This window comes from Lissotriton vulgaris, chromosome 7 (assembly GCF_964263255.1).
Source record: "Lissotriton vulgaris chromosome 7, aLisVul1.2, whole genome shotgun sequence".
NCBI classification, from domain to species: domain Eukaryota; kingdom Metazoa; phylum Chordata; class Amphibia; order Caudata; family Salamandridae; genus Lissotriton; species Lissotriton vulgaris.
In genome coordinates, this window is record NC_141695.1 from 1,569,102,400 (window position 1) to 1,569,122,778 (window position 20,379).

Sequence of the window (20,379 nt, forward strand, 5' to 3'; positions counted from 1 at the left end):
GGAAACCTGATTTAATACTACCTGCAATCTGGCATAGGGTCTCCCGAGGGGGAACCAAAAATGCTGTAAGACAGTCCCTATCCAGATTCGTGGGGGTAGCATAGTAATAGTGTGGTGCCCCTGGTAGGTTAAAAAAAACAGAAGACCCAATGTACCCGTGTAACTAAACAAATGGTCGACATCTTTCACGCCTTGGGAGTCTGAATGATCAATGGCGTTTCTTCAGGACCTAACTACTGTGGTGAAATGTGCACGTCAGAAAAAGAGGGGTTCCAGGATAGAAATGGTAACGATAACCCACATGGGGGCCCGTTTGGCATTACAGCGCTGCCCTGGCGAGGAGCAAGAGCCCGAATATGAAGCATGACATCCTTCGGGGTGTGGGAGGGCAACTAAGAGGCAAGATTTGGCCCTTCTCTTCTTATCTTTCCTACTCTACATCTTTCTTTTTTGACAGGGTGACATCTTGCACCCCACACATGGAACTGTGTCCCTTGAGATTTAACAGTCATTTGTGGAGCACGGACACTGGACCTGAACGAGCTCCTGGCACGTCCCCCCCTTCTTTTTTTACTTAAAACGGGTAATCTGTTCATTCATTCCTCTTGAGTGAAGAGCAACAACTTCATTTATCCACCATGCTTCTTTCTGTAGTGACCTCTTGTGCCGATCTTTCTCATGAAAGATTTAGAGTATGGTTAGTATTCAAAAATCCGATTTGGGATAAATATTTTCTTCCTTCATGATGTGCCTTGCCATTGTAAAAGTAATAGTTATTTAATATATTTCAGTGATATTCATTAAATGTTATTTTATCAGATCTTGTGGTTTCACTAATGTAACACATACAGCAAGGGCTCTGAATAGGGGTATGTTACATGTTCAGGAATTCAAATCCTCTTCGATCTTTTTTACACTTTTTCTGGAAAAGCTAATTAAATGGATGTCAGCCTTCTTTCTAAAAATAAATCCATAAAACAGAGTTCCTACTTCTCTATACTGATAACTCCTCTCTACGAGCCAAAGGTTGCAGGGCTTCTTTTTCCTATTCTGCATTACTCCCTCTCTAGCATCATCAGTTAAATCCCTTTGTTTTGTCTAAGACTTCAACCTCAACATAAGCAAGTACAACAATAAGCTAACCACACTACTGTCAAATCATGTACACCACGTGAGGAATATCTAACCCTCTATTCCTCCAGCAGGTTACAGAGCAGACGCTAAATCCCTTGTGCTATTGCATATTGATGGAGGTAACCCGCTTCTTGCTGGTCGACTGAAATCTTCCAACCTCTTACTGCAGCAGCCTATTTTGTCTCTAATACAGAAATCAGACCATATCATCCCAATTCTTAACAAATTATACTCTACTCTGGCTGCCACTAGAAGCCCACATCAATTTTAAAATGTCCTGCATTGCTTGCAAGGTCATCCACACCAATCTTTCATCTCACCTCAAAGACAAACTCCACACAGTAGGCGAATGCCTCCTCAAAATTGTTTGAACAAAGAAAAGAAAAGCAGCTAACCAAGCTTCTCCTGCTTGCTTCCAAGGCTATGGAACCTAATCTCTGATGCTCTCAACTTTAGTAGACTCCTCTGTTCAAAAACATTATCTTGCCTAATCATCTTTCTCTTCTTACCGACCGCCTCCCTTGCTTCTAATCCTAGATACCTCTTTCAGCTCAAACTTGTTAACTATTACCTATCTTGTTCTGTGTAAAGTTCTCTATTGCCTTTGTGGATTGGTCCGTGTTACATAAATATCTTAAATAAATACATCTACACACAAGGGGTTGATGCACCACAAAATGTTCAGCTCTGTATTAGAGTGCTGCTGTGGGAAAATTATTGATGCTTTTACGATTTCTCAGAGTTTCATATGCAGCTGGTTTAGCTTGAGGTTGAACTAGACAGGAGCATTGCTGTATGACTTCCATCGCGATCATCGAATCCCAGCAGTGCCTCAGAAGATCAGAGGCAAACTACAATGTTTAGTTTTCCTGGTGGTCTCCGCTTGGCAAACCATTTTGATTTCAAATATGCTCTCTGTACTTCAGATTAATCACATTTACCTCCTTCCAAGTAAGAGTGTCTGTCAGTGAGTGCGGATTCTGCTCTCCTCTGAAGTGCTCCACTTGAGTACATGTTTCCTGAGAGGTGACTTTGCCTAACTTGGCCTGCTAGCAAAGAACTTGGCTGTAGAGGCAACTGCCAGTTCATTAACAAACACATCACTGCGGTATTAGGTCATTTGTAAATTGATAAACCTGCTCACTTGCTCATAGTATCATATTGTGATTCTTTCCTGTCTTTGGGCTGCATAGCCATCACTTCTGGCTTTGGTGCCTACCTATTGAAACAGGCTACCCTAAAAATAGGTGATACACCCAATCAACCCTTGCCTCCAGTCAGGTGCCAACAATCCCCAAAATTGAACTTGCTTGACATGAAGATTCTTTCTTAATGGCATCAAATCAGCCAAGTGCATAAATGAATTGCAATCCTAAAGATTGTACTCAGTTGGGGCAAGGTGATCCTGAAGACTCACTCCGTGTTTGGGTTAGGTTTTAATTCCGGTTGAGAGAGAGAGCTTCTTTCCTACAGCCTTACCTTGTTCAGTTACCTTCTCTACTGAGGTTATATGGACTATTGAGCAATGTTTTTGGCTTCTAGAGCAGTGTTTCTTAACCTTTTGACCGCCCTCTTAAGCAATCAGTGAATTGAACCTTAAAACAATGCACAACATTACAGAACTTATTAAAAACCAAATACACAAATTATTAAATGTTTATTTAATTCACAAACGAAGAGCTCAACAAAAAAATGGGCTTTTATTTTATTGGGAAGGTTGGAGCTTTTCAGTATTTCGTTCAATTTCTAAAAGACGAATTAATATGCTAGACTGTAGCATATCCCTGTCTTTTTTGCACTTATTACATGCTCTTTTATTATCAGCACAAACCAGTGCTTCTTTTAAGGCACTGGTTGCCCATACTAGATTCAGTTTTCTGAACTTGTACTGCTTTCACGAATCAATCGAACAGTACCAACTTAATTTTTAGCTTCCGATTTTAAATTGCTTCACCTTTACAGAGCATTTTCTTTTGATAAGGTGTGAATGATTGGTAGAGTAGTCTGCTGTCTGACTGCCCAGCAGAGTTCTGCACTTCTCCATGGCTGATTAGAGTAATACGCTCTAAGTGCAGCCTTGCCCTCCCTAGAACCCTGTCCCATCCTTTTGCACTGTGATTTCCCCCCCCCCAGACTGCCTCAGAGGTTACGACTTGAAACATCAGAAGCCGCTTTCCGTAAGGAGCTAAAAACCATCCTGTTCCCCAATGATTAACTTAGGGACCATGGGCTGCCTGGAATATATGATCATCAGGTCTTTCAATCAGTTCTATCCAGCGCGGGGACACACTAGCTAGTGTAACCAGGCGCTTTATAAGCTTTATATAACATTTGCTACACCTATTGGGATAACTGACTTTTAAGTGTATGCAGAAGGCATATTTGTCAACACTTGAAGTACAATGGTAAGTTGTTTTTTTTTGTGGTTGCAAAATTTCTGCGATGTAGAGTATTTGGACAGAGGGATACAACAGTGTCATTGCTGCTGGTTAGTTGGTTAGTTAGGGTAGTTGTACACCGGACGCTGATTAGACTTAAGATGGCCGGCGGAACGGAGCCCTGAACGAGAGCTCCCGGGCTGTGGCATCAATTCTGTGGAATATCCTTCCCTGACCTGCCCCCACCGATGCCACCGACACCACACTCAATCCGGAGACGCTGCTCACCTCATCGGTTGCGCACTTGAGCAACGACTGGCTCCTCACTGTCGTCCGAGCCCTGGACCCTATCCTCGGAAGAGCCTCTTTCAACTGCTCTCTCTCGGGAGCCGCAACGGGGGTGGTTTTTGAGCTGCCCGGTCTAGCGAGGAGCAGACTGCGAATTCCATTGGGCCCTGAAGGAGGAGACACTCAAGCCGTCAAATCACTCTTACCAAGGCATCATTTCAAGCCGAAAACTACAGTTTTTTATCATCGCTTCGGCTCAGATATGGCCAAATCTCCCGATCACAGCGCTGTGAGCTTCTTCTGTTCTCTTCACTGTACGGCCGATTCTTACGGAAGAAAGCAATTTGAGACCCTCTGATCAAGGTGCCCTTTTTGGCTTTACCTACTCTGCGCAGTTTTTCGCCCCTTGCGGCGACCACTCTGGAGATACTGCCAGTAACTGCCTGTCTTTAAAATGGCGGCCAAAATTTCCCTCGATCCTCATCTACTCTCTTCTCACCGCAATATTTGTTTCCCGTGTTATTGCGGATCCCAAAGTTTGACAGCGCTCTCTTCACTCTGTGGCCCCTTGACTCGCTATAATCTGCTCTCACCCATTTTATGCCTCAAGTGTAACTGCTTTTGAATACGCTATGATCAAAATGGTTCCCAACACATGTTAATGTACTGGTCTCTACCTGCTACTTTAAACATTTGCTGTATTGGGGCAGCAGTCTCCCAGTCTTCTGTACCAGCGACCCAACTCACAATTCACCTACTGCAGTGAGGGTCTTTCTCTACCAGCCCGACTGTCCATAAGATGGCTGCCATGAGTGGGCCCTTCAACAAAGCTCCCCTTCTTCCCTTGTTGGGGAGGGATCCAGCATCCGTGCTCTGGAGTTTGAGACCCCTCTTAGAGAGACTACAGTGACAAGGGAGTCACAAACAGCAGAGGCTTGGAAATGACCCTACTACCGCTCAGAGCCCAGCTCCACACACCGTGACCGGCGCTCACGATGGAACTTTTTGTCTATGCCCCCTTGGTGGAATATATAACTTTCTATATGTACTGCGGTGCCCGAGTAGCCTTTGGCCGATGACCGGTGGAGCTGTCCTATGCAGCTATAGAGGAGTTTGGCTCTGGTTCACCCCTCGGCTGTCGGCTACCCGGTCGGACGTTGGACACTGGTTTTCCTTGTCTCCCCATTGTATTTCCTCCTCCCTCAACCCTATGTTTATGCTATGCTTTTGTAACTCGTGTAACTATGCTCCAGCAAGTGATGTAACTTTGTAACTATGTTATGAAAAACTATGTTCTTCCTCATGTAAAGCGCTCTGATACCTTCGGGTCTAGCCAGCCCTTTATACAACTTTTCAAATAAACTAAATGAAGCTCCTTTCTTAATGACATAACATCAATTAAGTGCATAAATGAACTGTAATCCAGATTGTACTCCGTTGGGGCAAAGTGATCCTGAAAACTAACTGTCTTTGGGTTCGGTTTTAATTCTAATCTCGTTGAACATAGCGGGTTTACGAAGTAAATTATCATTACCAGATTGGAATAGCTTTATTGATGATTATGACCTATGTATTTTTCTAGAGACATGGAGTCTAGTGCCACTATATAAACCTGGCTATTCGTGTTTCTTTATAACCGCAACTTCTGTAGGGCATGGCTGCCCGTCTGGGGGGCTCATGGTCTGGATTAACATTGCTCTCAATTGCAGGGTCACCCATCATCCCTGTGCCATTCTAGATCTGATGAGACTAACTTTGAGGGGGCCAATGGGAGGCAACATTATTGAATTATTTAATATTTATGCTAGAGGCACAAGAGGAGGAGCCAAATCTTCAATTATCTCCGCCTTATGTAACAAACTCCTCTCTTGCTCTACTAACTCCTATGTCATGGTGGCCGGCAACTTGAACTGTACATTCGAACCACTTGCCTCCGACTACCTTACAGGAATGGAGGACGAGGATGCCAGATGGGTTATACCATCTCTGACCATACCTCCAGTCAAGAGATGGTCCCCGTTGGTCATTCAATTTTATACCCTAGCATTAGAGTTTAGATTAAGGGCTGCCAATGGGCGTACGCCTTTGGATGCTTTGGGAGCTAACACTTTTAATAGGGTTTTATCCCCTACTAGAATCGACAATATTTTAGTTGATAGGAGACTCTGGAGACACGTGATTGACATGGTTATTGTCCCTTCCACCGACAGTGACCACAATCCGTGATGCCTCTCTATGATGGATGTATGGCCTAGTAAGATATGCTGCCCCAATATTGGCCCTAAGATGTCCACAAAAGAGGTGTTACCATCTAATTGTAAGAGGTTTGTCAAATGGCCAAAAATTGCTGTCAATGAACAAAAAATGCAAGCCCTTAGGGAAATCTTGAGTGTTCAGACTATCAAACTGTCTAGAGCATGCATGGAAAAGGATGGGCTCCCCATCGTTGGGAACATTTATGTTGACAATGTTGACCAGATAGGCTCCCTCTTTTTAAAATCTTTCGTCTCTAATAAGCGACCCATGGTTCGCAAATCACCAGAACTATGGTATAACAGGGAGTGTAGACAGAAAAAGACCTCTTTGATATTTGCCATCAAAAGTCATAATACTATTGAGGTTTGATTGGCTAAAAAGAATTACAGATGGGCCATGGTTGAGGCTAAGAGGGCTTGGGAGGAATCCCATTGGATAGATTTGAAGGCTGCTAGCCTTTCTAAAAATGGTGACCTGTTTTGGAGTCTGGTTAGGAGATCAAATGGATGGGATCCAGACCAGATTCCCAACCATATTACTAATCGGGAGTGGCATGATCATTTTGAAAAACTGTATGCGGGAGAAGAGGATCCCAAGTCAAGAGGGTTCTCTTGCTGCCACCCGATTTCCTTTCCCTTCGAATCCTATGACCCCATTGTGGAATGCGAGGTAGAGGCCGCTATAAATAAGATTGTCCGGGCGAAAGCCCCTGGCCAAGATGGGGCCAATCTATTTTGTGCGAATGCCCAAAAATGGGCTACATACTTTGCCCTTTTGACTGATGCTCTTCTTGAAGGCCCCCCGTCCCTGCCTCGTGGAAGTAATTCCAATATACAAGAGGGGCTCCAGGGGGGACCCTGCCAATTATCGTCCCATCAGCCTTATAGATGCTGGTCAGAAGGTGGTTGGCAGGGTCTTACTGGAGATAATCCTCTCTTGGGCCGGGGAGAACAACATCCTGTCACATTATCAGGCAGGGTTTAGGGCTTGTACAAGCACGATTGACCAGGCCTTCAGACTGGCCCTTTTGTATTGGAAGGTGCTGACTGTTGGCAAAGGCAGTCTATCTTGCCTTCATCGACTTAGACTGCCTTTGACCTGGTCCCTCGAGATCGCCTATGGTCGGTCTTGCAGGAGATGGGGATTCCTCCGTCCATTTTAGATCTCCTGGTCCGCATGCATGAGGATAATTATGCCCGAGTCAGGTGGGGCACACAGGAACAAAAAAACAGATAAAATCCCTGTTAACAGGGGCGTCCGCCAGGGCTGGGTTATGGCTCCCACCCTCTTTTCTCTTTTTGTGAATGGGGTGGTATCCTTTTTATTAGAAATAAACGCTGATTCCCCAGTCCTGGCGGGTGATAATGCCCCAGCCTTACTCTTTGTGGACGACACTCTATTAATATCTAAAACCCCTGCCGGATTGCAAAACTTATTAAATAGGTTCCATCTCTTTTTTAACTTGAGGGGCTTGGTCATCAACACCTCCAAGACCAAATTCCTCTATTTCAATCCTAGTAGGTTGGTAAAGTCTACTCTCACCCTCAATGGGGTGACTGTGTTAAAACTTTTCACTACCTGGGAATCGGAATATCAGACAAATTGAGCTGGAAACCGCATATTGATAAAATGGCCCTGAACCATAAGCGGGTTGTGGGTGTGATTGGAAAAGAGCATCGCTCTTCAATATCTAGGCCATTTGCTCCTGCCCTTGTGATTTATGCTGCTAAGGCCGTAGGTGCAGTACTATACGGTGCTGAACTTTGGGGCTTTTATCAAGTTGATGATATTGTAAAGGCATAAAATACATTCTTTAGAGAATTGGTTTTACTCCCACAGGGAACACTCACAAAGCCATTTTTGAGCCACCAGGGACGTCGCTCATTGAAGGATCTTGCCACCCTACGCCCTCTTCTCTTTTGGGTCAGTCTTTGGCGCACACCTGAGCTATCTAAATACGCCGACGGCCTAAGAGAAGTGATGAATCTTGAGGGATCCCAGAAGATTAGTTGGCTATCTAATATAAAAAAGTTCCTTCTGTTATTGGGATTTAGAGAAGCTTGGGAGTCAGGGTTTTTGTTGAATAAGTCAGACATTAAGGGCGCCTACTGGGCTTGGATTTAGAGTCAGGAAAATAGTAATCCCAGCCTAGGCAGACTGACTGACGAGTTTTGTTTGAATTAAACAGGTTCCCAGCCTAGAGCCCTAGCTAGACGTCATACAGAAACCCAGGGATAGGGCCCTCTATATACAGTTTAGATTGGGTACGCTTCCTGTCCGTGAATATACCAATAAATGGAAGCCTCCCCACCAAGCTCACTCAACTTGCCCACATTGTGAAAGAGTGGTTGAAAGCATCCCATACCTTATGTTCGCATGCCCTGCATATACCAAATTGAGAATAAGATGGCTAAAACCTATTTGTTGGCAACTAGAAACCAGGAACCACCGCGTAGCACTTAGAATAATGCAAGCAGATACTAATACAACTCTGGCTTGCGGTGTAGCCAAATTTCTTAGCTGGGCATGGGTAATAAGATCAAAAGTGTTATGTCCCGGTTGGTGATCTCTTTTTTTAATTTGTGTTTCTATTCTGCTTCAAAGCTGTGACAGTTTAATGCATTTTTAACTTTGATTCGTGTTTTTTTTCCAATAAGATGTTATTTATTGTTGTTATGATTATGTAAAATAGACTTTTTTAGGTTGGGGCATATTGTTTATCAATTATCAAATACCTAGAACAAGTATAGTATTATTCCTGTAGAGCAACTTGTATCCCGCAACTGACTTTTTAAGATTCTTAATCTGGTATCCTTGCTCAATTTTATAATCTGTATTTTTATTATTCAATTTGTAAAATGCTTTTATGATATATTTATATCGAAATAAAGCTTTGACAGTGACCGATTGAGAGAGGTCTTCTTTCCTACAGCCTTGTCTTGTTCAGTTACCTTCTCTACTGAGGTTATATGGATTATTGCGCAATGTTTTTGGCTTCTAGAGCAGAGTTTCTTAACCTTTTGACCCCCTCTTAAACAATCTATGAATTGAACCTTAAAACAATGCACACCCCCCCTCCAAAGTCGGGAGGTCTAAACGTTTGATACACCTATTGGGATAACTGACTTTTGAGTGTATGCAGAAGGCATATTGGTGATCACTTCCAGTACAATGGCATTTTTTTTCCTTTTTTTTCTCCTTTTTTTTTGCGTTTGCAAAATTTCTGCGTGGTAGAGTATTTGGACAGAGGGATATGACCGTGTCTTTGCTGCCGATTAGGAACGAAAGGGAGTCACATTTGTCCAAACGCTATCTCTCTTGTGGAAAATATCAGTTGCAGTCTTAGAAACTTCCCAGTGGTAGAAAATGTACTGCAGTGGAAGTTTCACTTTTTTTTTTTTTTTTAGCAGAGTATTGATCTGCTTGTCCGTGTCGAGAATAGTGTACACTTCAGCAGTTCCCGAATGCGTCATTGGCTAAAGATTATGATGAGTCATCAGAATACTTCTGTGAGGTGGCATTTATAAAACAAAGCAAGCTGCATTCTACTGGTCTGCTGTCATTAAAGGAGTAACCCACTCACGGGTTCTATGTTAGGGTCGTTGTTTGAGAAAGCCGAATGAAGTAGCATCCTTGTATCACTTATAGTAAAGTGTAAGTGACGTTTTGTGGCAAAAAAAAAGAGCTTGTCAGCTGCTATCCTGAAGGGTTTCTAAACATAGCAGAACAGAATAGAATGCTGCAAAAGAAACATTTTGATAGTTAAACAGTATCAAGACGTTGACCTAAAATTAAGGCTCTTCCTTCATTGAATCTTTGTTGGGAAAAAAACTGTTCACGAATGTCCAGGTAAATTAGTAAAGAAGGCAAGGTAATTTCGGCTTACTGTTCACAGGAGTCTTTTTCGAGTGTTTCACAGTTGTATAAAGAACAATAACAAGCAAAACAATATGTAGTGGTAAAGTCAGTATATGTCCCACAAGTTAAGCTAACCAACTTGTGTCAGTGATGGCATTTATTTCTGTTAATTTCTAGTGGGTTATTATGAATTGTTTATCCATATTTATTACTGACCGGTATTTTACGGACTCAACATTCAAAAGGTGTTCGGTATGTGTGACAAAGTAGAAGCTCATTTTGGGACAAAGCTTATTTGTAGCTTATGGGAAAGATGGTGGGGTGGAATGGTGTTATGGGTATTTGGGGGGTGGGGATATATAAAAGATTTCTATATATTTAAATTCCTGGACACGTTGTGTGGTTATAAAAAAAGAGAAGGATCTGTCTGGTGTACTAACCTGTAAATTAGGTGTCCCATGTGCTGAAAGGCGAAAAAGTTCTGGGGCCGGTTCTTCAAGTGTGGTCACTTTCACTGCAAGTCAGTGTCTAAGAATACATATTTTTGTAGTTGAAAAGGTAGCGACTATCTGTCTCCACCAGTGTGTGAAGGTGTAATGCATTGCCCGTTTAGTGGATGGTGTGAATGAACAATAGTGTTGTGTAGGAAATGCCACACTACCCAATATCTCATCATGACTATGAAAAAAGTCCTGTTCATGAGACTTGCATCTCTAGCTTAAGTCTTCTCTCGTCCGCTTGGATATGTATAGTTTTGGAAGGATCCAATACCAGTACTGTAACATTTTGAATTATAGGTATTTCAAGCGGATTTTTCATAGTTCTCAGTCATGTTTTAAGGATATTTCCCCAGTCTTCATCTCTATAGGTTTTACCTAATATTTTTTGTCAACCCATTTTAGGGTCTTTCAGTAATATCGAGTGTATGGGTGAGATGAGGGCGCTGTACAAACAAACCCCAGACCATGTCTTTGTACTTACTCCATTTCATTGCATATAATAGTATTGGAGTTTCCTGAAGTTTGACAGAACCTGATTCCAGTATTGTGGTCCAAGAGTGTAGTGATTGTTTGTATTTCCATATCTGGTTGTGCATTACATTGAGAACTTATTTTAATGGATTCTTTCTACTTACCATTGCTTCAGCAAGACGTGTTGGTGAGTTGCAATCGCCGTAAATCCTCTTTTTGCTTGTTTTCCCCAATTGGGTCAACCCATTACCCCCGGTCCTTTTTCTCTCTCCACATCGTACAGAGGAGGTGGTGAGGGCTACATAGGCTGGATCTAAAGATGGTGGTCAGTTTTTGCATTGACCTCACCAGGGATTTCCGGATTGATGACCAGTTCTTTGAAGAGTACGCATGCAATAGGAAGGCAAAAGTTGTTCAAAAGCAAACCATGTTGAAGTGGATTATCTTCTATGTTGAAATGTGTTGTGCCAAAGTGCTTAAGACCCATCACACCAGGGCCAGCTCTTCTACCTTGGCATTAGCAAGGGGACTCCTGTGGCTGAAACCTGCAGAGTGGTAACACTGATGGTTCTTCATACTTTTGCGGACCACTACTGCTTAGATTCAGAAGCACAGTGGAATGGCCCATTTGCCTGTTCTGGACTTCCTTTCCTTACCATCCCTTCAACTCACTCCTTAAAATGGTGTGCTACTTGGTAATCTATTCAAAAGATAAGTAATCTGCTGGCAGATGTATGCACCAGAAGACAGCATTTGCAATGTAATTGGACTCACATTTGTGAAAGTTAGAGCTGTTGGCGTTGTAAATGACAATGTCTTTTGCTTACGTTTATGAAGTGGATGTATGTTGTGTGTAGTAGAATCATGTGGGTTGGATTGAAATTGTTAGTTGTGGAATTTTGTGGCTTGGAATAGTGTGGTGTGGAATGAGTGAGTATGGGTAGTGCAATTGTGGCATGGTGTGCAGTGGAATTATGTGGATAGTAATGATGTGGTATGGAGTGTAATGGAACTATTTAGAGTGGGGTTGTAATAGAGTGTAATTATGTGGATTGGTGTTGTGGAGTAGTATGTAGTGAAGTTTAATTCTGTGGTGTGCTGTTGAATTTACTTTGTGTTTACCTCTATATGTGCACATTGTAAAGTTGTACTCTTACATATTGTTCATTTTGTCTGCATATATGGACAGGCATGTTGGTACACATTGATGTAGTTTCTACGTGTGTGCATACATTCGCACAAATCTGTACAAAGCACTAGAGTGCCTTGACTGTAGTAGGGAGCGCTATCAAATGTGATAGCAGAATATATGCTGGCACATTGTACATGGACGGGTTTGTGTATGAATGCCCGTGCTGGGATTTGTTCCGTTACAGAATTTCACTGCATTGCTGCTGTGAGTCTCTGCAAAGGTTACCTGCAGGTTAATTTAGAGTTTTAATAGTGGCAACTGTTTCAGAGGGGGGGAAGCTGAAATGCTGCCAATAGTGTGCTCCTCAAGCTAACCCTGTGCAAACAACTTCTCGAGTATGTCTTTCCTTCTCTGACGCCAACTGTACCTCACCCGAGTGCCCAAAGCACTGGAGGCCGAACAGGCACCGAGAAGGCAGGGGGCACAGAGGGAGAGAAGGCTGAGCAGGCAGAAAGACCACACTGATGAACAGAGTGGATGAAGCATGCAGCGTTGAGGACAGAAGACTGAGCAGGCAAAGAGCCCACCTGGATGAACAGGGTTAGATGAATCAGGCAGCGTAGAGGACAGAGGGCTGAGCAGGTGGAGGAGCCAGAAGGTTGAGTACTCGAAGTGTGTAAGGATGGATGAAGCAGACTGGTCAGAGGACTGAGGATTGAGCAGGCAGAAGGTGTGAGCATGGATTGTGCAGGTTTGAGCAGTCAGAAGGCTTGGCTGGAGTGCGAGCAGGCAGAGAGGAAGGGGCGACGCTCCATGTTGCATGTATTAATTCCTTGCATCCAGGGGTAGACAGGCGTGGGAAACTCGTTCTCCTCCAGCTTCTTCAAGATGCTCTAGCCCTGGATGAAGTCCAGCTTGAAGTGTGGCTGGTGCTAGGTTTAGGCTGGGCAGCGAGCACTGGCCGTTTGTCTCAGTAAAAGCTGGCTACCTTGGCTGGCTGTAGACTGTGCTGGCTGTATAGTGGTAGTAGGTACGCATGTGTACAGCACACCCCATAAAAAGTATTTTATTATGTATTTTTCTGGCTGGGCTATATTAGATTTCCCGGCTCTGTCAGCGATGCTCAGAACCTTCAACACATGCAATAAACACTTCTTGCTTTGATAATGCAACCTTCCTTAAAGGTCTGCTCCCTAAGTTTTTCGCTGCTCAGAGAGCTAATGTTGAGATGGGCGCTCACTGTGGTGTTGAACTGTGCCACAGCTAAACCTTTGGAACCTATGCAAGATTGTGAGCTCAGATTCTCCACATGGAAAATGACTTGATAGCGGTCTCCTGTGCCAGGAGGATCGGTGAGAGTCTGCATGTTCATTTGAAATCCAGTTCTATGCTGACACAGTCAGTTTCTGGACATACCCACATTTGCGCGGGAGGGGTCTCCTAGTTCTGTGTCACCCAGTCTTTGCCGGGAGTTCAAGTCCCCTCAGTCTAAGACTGATCAAGCACTGTGTATTGTAAAGTTTAAGATGGTGCTTAACTATTAGGAAAACAATGATAAAGCGTACACTACATCTAGGTGCTTTGTGGCCTTTAGACACCCCAGGCAGAAGCATGCGTTGCCTATAGGCTCCATCAGTGGATAGTTAATTGTCTGCATCAAGTTTGCCCACCAAAATGTTCAACGACCACAGATCTGGCGAGTCTCAGCCCACTCAACAAAAAACAGGACTACAATGGCTTTATTTATGGAAACCATACCTCTGCTAGACATATGAAAAGCCGTCATCTGGTCATCGCCTAGGACTGCATGCAAGCAATGCAGTACCCGGAGGCTGAGGTGTTTGGCACTGAAGAACCTGTTTTGATGATGGAGCTACCCTTCATCCACCTCTCAGATACTCGTTGATTGGCCCTCCATTCAAATTGCATCTGAATCTATAAAAGAAGCAATACTGGAGAGGACTAACTTACTTGTAAATGTGGCTCTCCAACTGTGGTATCTTTAATAGCTTCAGATGTGTCCTCCTTGGTCTTTCATATGCTAATTTTCTAGTTTTTGATGTTGCATGTTTGGTTACTCGTGCTGCAAACTGATCAAAAAAGTATCCAAAGGCAGAAGTCACTGCAGGGCGGGAAATAGATAGGAAAACTGTGCTGAACTGGCTTAAGAGAAGAGTCCCTTGACTGAATGGCTATTTAAAAATTCTTCATGTTCATTTTAACTGGAGAGTGCCCAGCTTGGCACAAAAGAATAGTCAAACACCATCTAAATCTATCAAAGGCCAATGCTATGCTATAGATCATCTTTTACAGGTAAGTAACTTATTCTCAAGTGAGCCTGTATCCAGGGCATCTCTGCTAACTAGGAAGGTCCCTTTAAGAAACACACAGGGCATTGTTGGTTTACATCTGTATTAACATTGATGTGTCGAAGGCAACATTAAGGTGTATTGAGAAGCAATTCAAAATCACTGCGCTGGTTCTCCATGTGCATGAATGTGTTTGGCTTCTTTACTGATGACGTTTGCAACCTAGCTTGTGGTATTGACAACACTATTCTCTTTTGCTGTTACTTGTTCCTATTACAGAGTTTTATCTGCTCTTTAATTGCAGGTTGGTTGAACTATCCATTGGAGAAGATTGGATTTTGGAGGCGCCTTGAAGAAACAATTCATGGATTTACCGGGGAGAAACCACGGTCTGATGACTTGAAGTGGGCTCAAAAAGTGAAATGAAACATTGCCAGCCTTGTGCTGTCCCTGACTTGTTGCCAACTATATTTTTTAAGAAATAAGCCATCAGCCAAAAATCCAAGACTTGCAAAGAATAACAGACTTCTAAACGGGAGCTAAAAGTGCTAACCTACACCCTGCAAATAAGAACTTTGCATTTTGATCTTCAGTCACTTGAGCAGAAGAAGGGTTAGATTTCTGTTCACGCAGCGCTTTTCAGTGTAACTGTCTATGCTGATGTTTTAGGTAGAGTTTCACCGTACCGATTCTCATAAGACCATCATATGAGCCAGAAAGAAGCGAATGTAATAAAACTTGCACTAAGGAAACCCTGGGTGAAACTATAATAATTTGTTGTATCAACATTAATATACCGTTTAGCAGTCGCTAGATGTCAGACACATGAGGGGTAGCAAGAGAGAATGCGGTCTTAGTGTCATTGCATTGTGGAGAAAAGCCTGTTAAAATACAATGCATGGAAACTGCATATCGAAGTAACCAAACCAATCCACCATGCTCTGCAACAATGATAGTAATAGTTCTTACTAATTATAGCTTCATTTTTGAGCTGGGTCTTCCCAATATGCAGTAAGACCATGGCTTCATAGGCTGTTGGTCATAGGATACAGACTAGCCCAAATGTTGCAATCCCAAATTATACAACCATGCATTTGTTTCCTGTCCTCAAACTTAATTCTGAATCTTGTTAAGTGATGTTGTAAGAAATGACAGTATATGTTAGTTTACTCCAAACATACAGACACACACATGCACTTAAGTCAGTTTAAGGGCTTGTTGCTCAGGCTGGTATATATTCCTTAACACTGGTCGAGAGTAGCCCTAGTACTGGATACCTGCTGTTAAGTTCTCGTGAGCGGAGGTATCGGATTTCTTCTCTGCAAAAGGACATTGTTTAAGGGGTGATGATGTTTTTTAAGGTGCTTGCTTTTTTCTGTAAATAATATAAAGCCTTAAAATATTTTTTTTGTGTAATGGGAAAATTGATTTGATCTGAATGTATATAATATATTTATAACAAAAAGCAACTGGATACTGCTAACCCTGTTAAAGAAATCTTGTTTGCTGAAGTTTGTGTCTGTGTTTATGTTCTTTCACAAAGCTCTTTGTCTTGTGCATTGTTCCTCTCACCTGCCCCCCCCCCTCTTTAATGGATTGAATTGACAGTTATTGTTTTATCTTCCCAGATGATGTGTTTTACCTTTTACCACAGTAACACCTTACAAATTTCTACCTGGCTGCTATAATTTTGTTTCCTTCGTGTCGGCTACGTACTTACAAATGAAGACAATCGCCATAGTCTTTTTACATGGATGTTTGATTTTTAAGGTTTTCACCATTACCTTAAAATATCTTCGAGCAAAGGAAAGGTCTTCCGTAACATACTCCCGCAAACTTTTCCCTTGTCTAGTGCTCCGCTGCAGTACTTCCCATTACATAACTCTGGCTTCTTGTGGTGTTAATCTGTGTCTTTCTCTAATCTCTAATGCTAGCACCATATCCTGGGCTCTTGCCTTGTCATCCAAATTTTCCATCACTCAAGCTATTACTTTGCACATATCACTATTGTCCTTCTTTCATCTCCCCTTATTTTACAAACAGTTGTTCGATTCCCTCACTGGTGTGCCTGCAACCTAACACAAGCCTGATTACATTTATGGTGTAAGCTACCAAAGAGCTATGTTCTGCATCTGAACTCTTAAACGGAGTGCAGGAATAGCCCTTTATTACTGCCTTCTGTACTCAAGATTACTAATGAAGATTAATCTCTTGCTCTTGTCAAGCTTCACATGTTTCAGCTCCTTTCAATGTCCACCGGTGCAAGAGCATTCCTCAGGACTTGGTGTGGAGGCTCATTATAACACTTGGCCTGAACGTTAGCAGCCATGTTTTTTTTGTTTTATCAAAGTAGGCCAAATCGTGAGTAGGGCGATTTGTGTCCTGTTTTTACCCGGGGAGTTTACCGAACCCTCACTCCTAGATGTTCCTTGTTCTGTGAACCATTTTGTTATATTGCTACCATGCTGCTTATCACAAGATTTCTTTGTGCTTCCCATTTTGGCAACACTCCCCCCTCCCTTCGTCTCCAGGCCCACGTCTTTCTTTCTTCCACCTTTGCCGGACAGTCCTGGGCTGTTAGATCTGTTCCACATCAAGAGTAAATTATTTAAATAGCCAGCTTCTTTGGAGTGAAGCAGTGAGATGCTGTATTGTCATAGGCTGACACTGGCACCCTAAGAAAATGATTATGCTTGAATGTATTTCACTGAATGTATCTTCTAGTCATTGTACTAAGCTGAATTCCACTCCATTAATTGTTGGCTCAATATTCCACTGTAGATCGGGACCAGTCAAAATTAGTCAAGACTAAGGTATCCCTTGCAGTGGGGGAGTGTGGTCCCTCCCAAAGAACATTTCATGCTATGAACATTCTAATGGTGGTGTGCTATGGCACTAAAATATAACTGAACGCTAAATATTAGCTAAGGTGGTAAGTGCCTCTGAGCCAAGTTTTGATGAACACTTTCGATCCAACAGGCCCGGATTCTCGCTGAAGCATGTAGACTTTAATGTAGTGTTAGTGATTTCCGTCTAAACTTTAAATGTTGTGCACTATTTTAGAATGGAGATGCACACGCTGGTCCATTGGTAGTTGAAGTATACATATGGAGAGGTGGTAGGTCACAATTAGCATGTGTGGAAGATCCAATGATGTAACCTTTGAGCTGAAAGACTTCAGGTCTCTTAACTAGGTTAATAACCAGAGGGCGAGGATCTCTCTTCTGTTGATAAAACTATGCAGTGGAGGCTGTCTGTTCAGAAGATGGTATGAGTAAACCAAGTTGTAAGGTTCTAATTATTAAAGTGATTTGATGTAGTGTATGGGAGGGTAGTTATCTAGCAGGTTCAGCTGAAGTAAACAGGATTACATACCAATCCTACATCTAAGAATACTAACAATATATAATACAGCTTCATCTGCATAACACACTGAGGAGGGAAACGTATTGTCATTATAAAGCTCTAGTCTTTCATTCGGAAAATAATAGGCTGTCTCCCTAAAAAATGGAGGAATGCGCAGATTATGCCCATTAGGAAAAATCTTAAATTGCCCCCAAATGATGTGTCTAATTACCGCCCCATCTCTTTGCTCCCCCTGTATAGTAAACTATTGGAAAGGCATATTAATACCCACCTCTCTGCCTTCATAGAGGCCTCCAAATGCTTGGACCAATCTCAGTCAGGATTTCGTCCCAGGCATAGTACTGAGCTAGCCTTGGTGAATGTATTGACGATATCCGTACGCTGGCGGACGATGGTCAAGCAGTGATTCTTCTACTGCTTGACCTGTCCGCCGCTTTTGATACCATCTCTCATCAAATCCTGCGGAATGGATTGCGCTCTATAAATGTAAATGTATTTATATAGCGCAAATCACTGACCCGGTATCTAAGCGTTTGCTTAGGGAACCCGTCCTGGTATTCCCCTGTGAGATTGCCCCGGCAGGGTATCCACAAGGTGAAAGCCAGGCATCCCACCGCGAGGGGCCGTTGTGGAGATTAAGCAAGCTATTGCCCAGAGTCGCAGAGTGTGAACCCGTGAATCGAGTAGGCACCGGAGCGAGAATTGTCGAGTCATTGGACATTTTAGGACTCAAGACCCAGCCGAGCCGGGAATTGATCCCTGGTCCCGGGCTGACCTCTGCTTCCAGGTCTGCCTCCTCTAACCAGTGAGCCACACATCTCCACTATAGGCATTCAGAAGTCTGCTCTGGACTGGCTCCAGTACTTCCTGAATGACAGGACCAAACAGGGAATCTTGGACCTTTTGTGTCCAAGAATACCCCAGTTACCAAAGGGGTACCGCAGGGGTCCTGCCTGAGCCCATCCTTGTTTAACGTGTACATCGCCCCTCTTTCCACATTGCTTAGGAAGATCGGGTTTATCCCGATCTCCTATGCGGATGATACACAACTTATTTTATCCTACAAGAATGATACTCCCGACATCCAAAATATGGTTAAGAAAGGTATGAGAGCCCATAACATCTTGGATGAGTAGTAACTTCTTGCAGTTGAATGCTGGAAAGACAGAAGTAATACTCTTTAAGGATGCAATAACCAGCTGGTCCCCGAGTTGGTGGCCAGATGATTTAGGCCCAGCACTTCTGCCAAAAACAGTTGTTAAAAACTTAGGGGTGCTAATGGACAAAGATCTAAAGATCAATGAACACATAGCTGCAACAAAAAGATCTTGCTTTCATGCTCTTAGCCTCCTACGCAAGGTTTTTCATTTTTACCCATATCCACGCGTAAAACTCTGGTTCACGCATTGGTACTTAGCCGTTTGGATTTCAGCAATGCTCTGCTGATTTCCGCTAAGGAAGCAGCCTTGCAAGGTCTTCAGGTGTTCCAGAATACTGCTGCTCGCCTGGTAACAAGCGCCCCTTACCGTGCCCCATCACTTCCTCTGCTGTGTAAACTGCACTGGCTGCCTATCCGCAAAAGAATACATTTTAAAATCTGTTGTATTGTTTTTAAAGGCATAAACCAGATGGGTCCTGCCTATCTAGCAGATAAGCTAGTGAAATACATACCCCCTCGCTCCCTTCGCTCTGAAGAGAAAGGCCTGCTCATCATTCCTCGCATAAGGCAAGCCCGGTTGGGAGGAAAATCTTTCTCCTACCTGGCCCCCAAACTGTGGAATCAACTACCTCTTGAGATTCGTATCACCACTAATTATTTAGGTTTCAGAAAGAAACTCAAAACGTTACTTTTCTAATTCTGTCACTCATACTAACAAATGTCCTTAGCACGGAGATACCCCATCTGGGGTGATTCAGGCGCTTTACAAATGACATAAATAAACTAGCACTGGCGTTGCCAATAGGTCTCGCATTAGGAAAGTGTGGGCTATTGGTATTGTAAATGACAATTATTTTTTTAATATGTGTTGGCACTGAAAATATATAAATTAATAGCATTGTTATTTACAAAGCCAATAGCTTACACTTTCCTAATGCGAGTCCTATTGGCTATGGGAATGCTTGTTGTCAGCCAGCAAGGACAGTGCTGTTGTAGAGCTGAGTGATGCTGTTATGGTGCTGAGTGATGTGGTGGTGTATTAGAGTGATGTGGTGGTGTATTAGAGTGATGTGGCGGAGTCCCAGAGTGATGTGGCGGAGTCCCAGAGTGATGTGGCGGAGTCCCAGAGTGATGTGGCGGAGTCCCAGAGTGATGTGGCGGAGTCCCAGAGTGATGTGGCGGAGTCCCAGAGTGATGTGGCGGAGTCCCAGAGTGATGTGGCGGAGTCCCAGAGTGATGTGGCGGAGTCCCAGAGTGATGTGGCGGAGTCCCAGAGTGATGTGGCGGAGTCCCAGAGTGATGTGGCGGAGTCCCAGAGTGATGTGGCGGAGTCCCAGAGTGATGTGGCGGAGTCCCAGAGTGATGTGGCGGAGTCCCAGAGTGATGTGGCGGAGTCCCAGAGTGATGTGGCGGAGTCCCAGAGTGATGTGGCGGAGTCCCAGAGTGATGTGGCGGAGTCCCAGAGTGATGTGGCGGTGTCCGTGAGTGATGTGGCGGTGTCCGTGAGTGATGTGGCGGTGTCCGTGAG

At 43.4% G+C, this 20,379-nt stretch overlaps 1 protein-coding gene across 1 annotated transcript in view; it reads left to right on the forward strand.

Moving 5' to 3' along the window:
- Positions 1–15,837, forward strand: part of PEDS1 (plasmanylethanolamine desaturase 1) — a 246,016-nt gene extending 230,179 nt beyond the window's left edge. The window contains exon 6 of the mRNA XM_086932466.1: positions 14,631–15,837. Coding sequence (XP_086788592.1) covers positions 14,631–14,752 — 122 coding nt within the window. The 3' untranslated portion in view covers positions 14,753–15,837. The remainder of the gene's footprint in view (positions 1–14,630) is intronic.
- Positions 15,838–20,379: the final 4,542 nt, after the last annotated feature.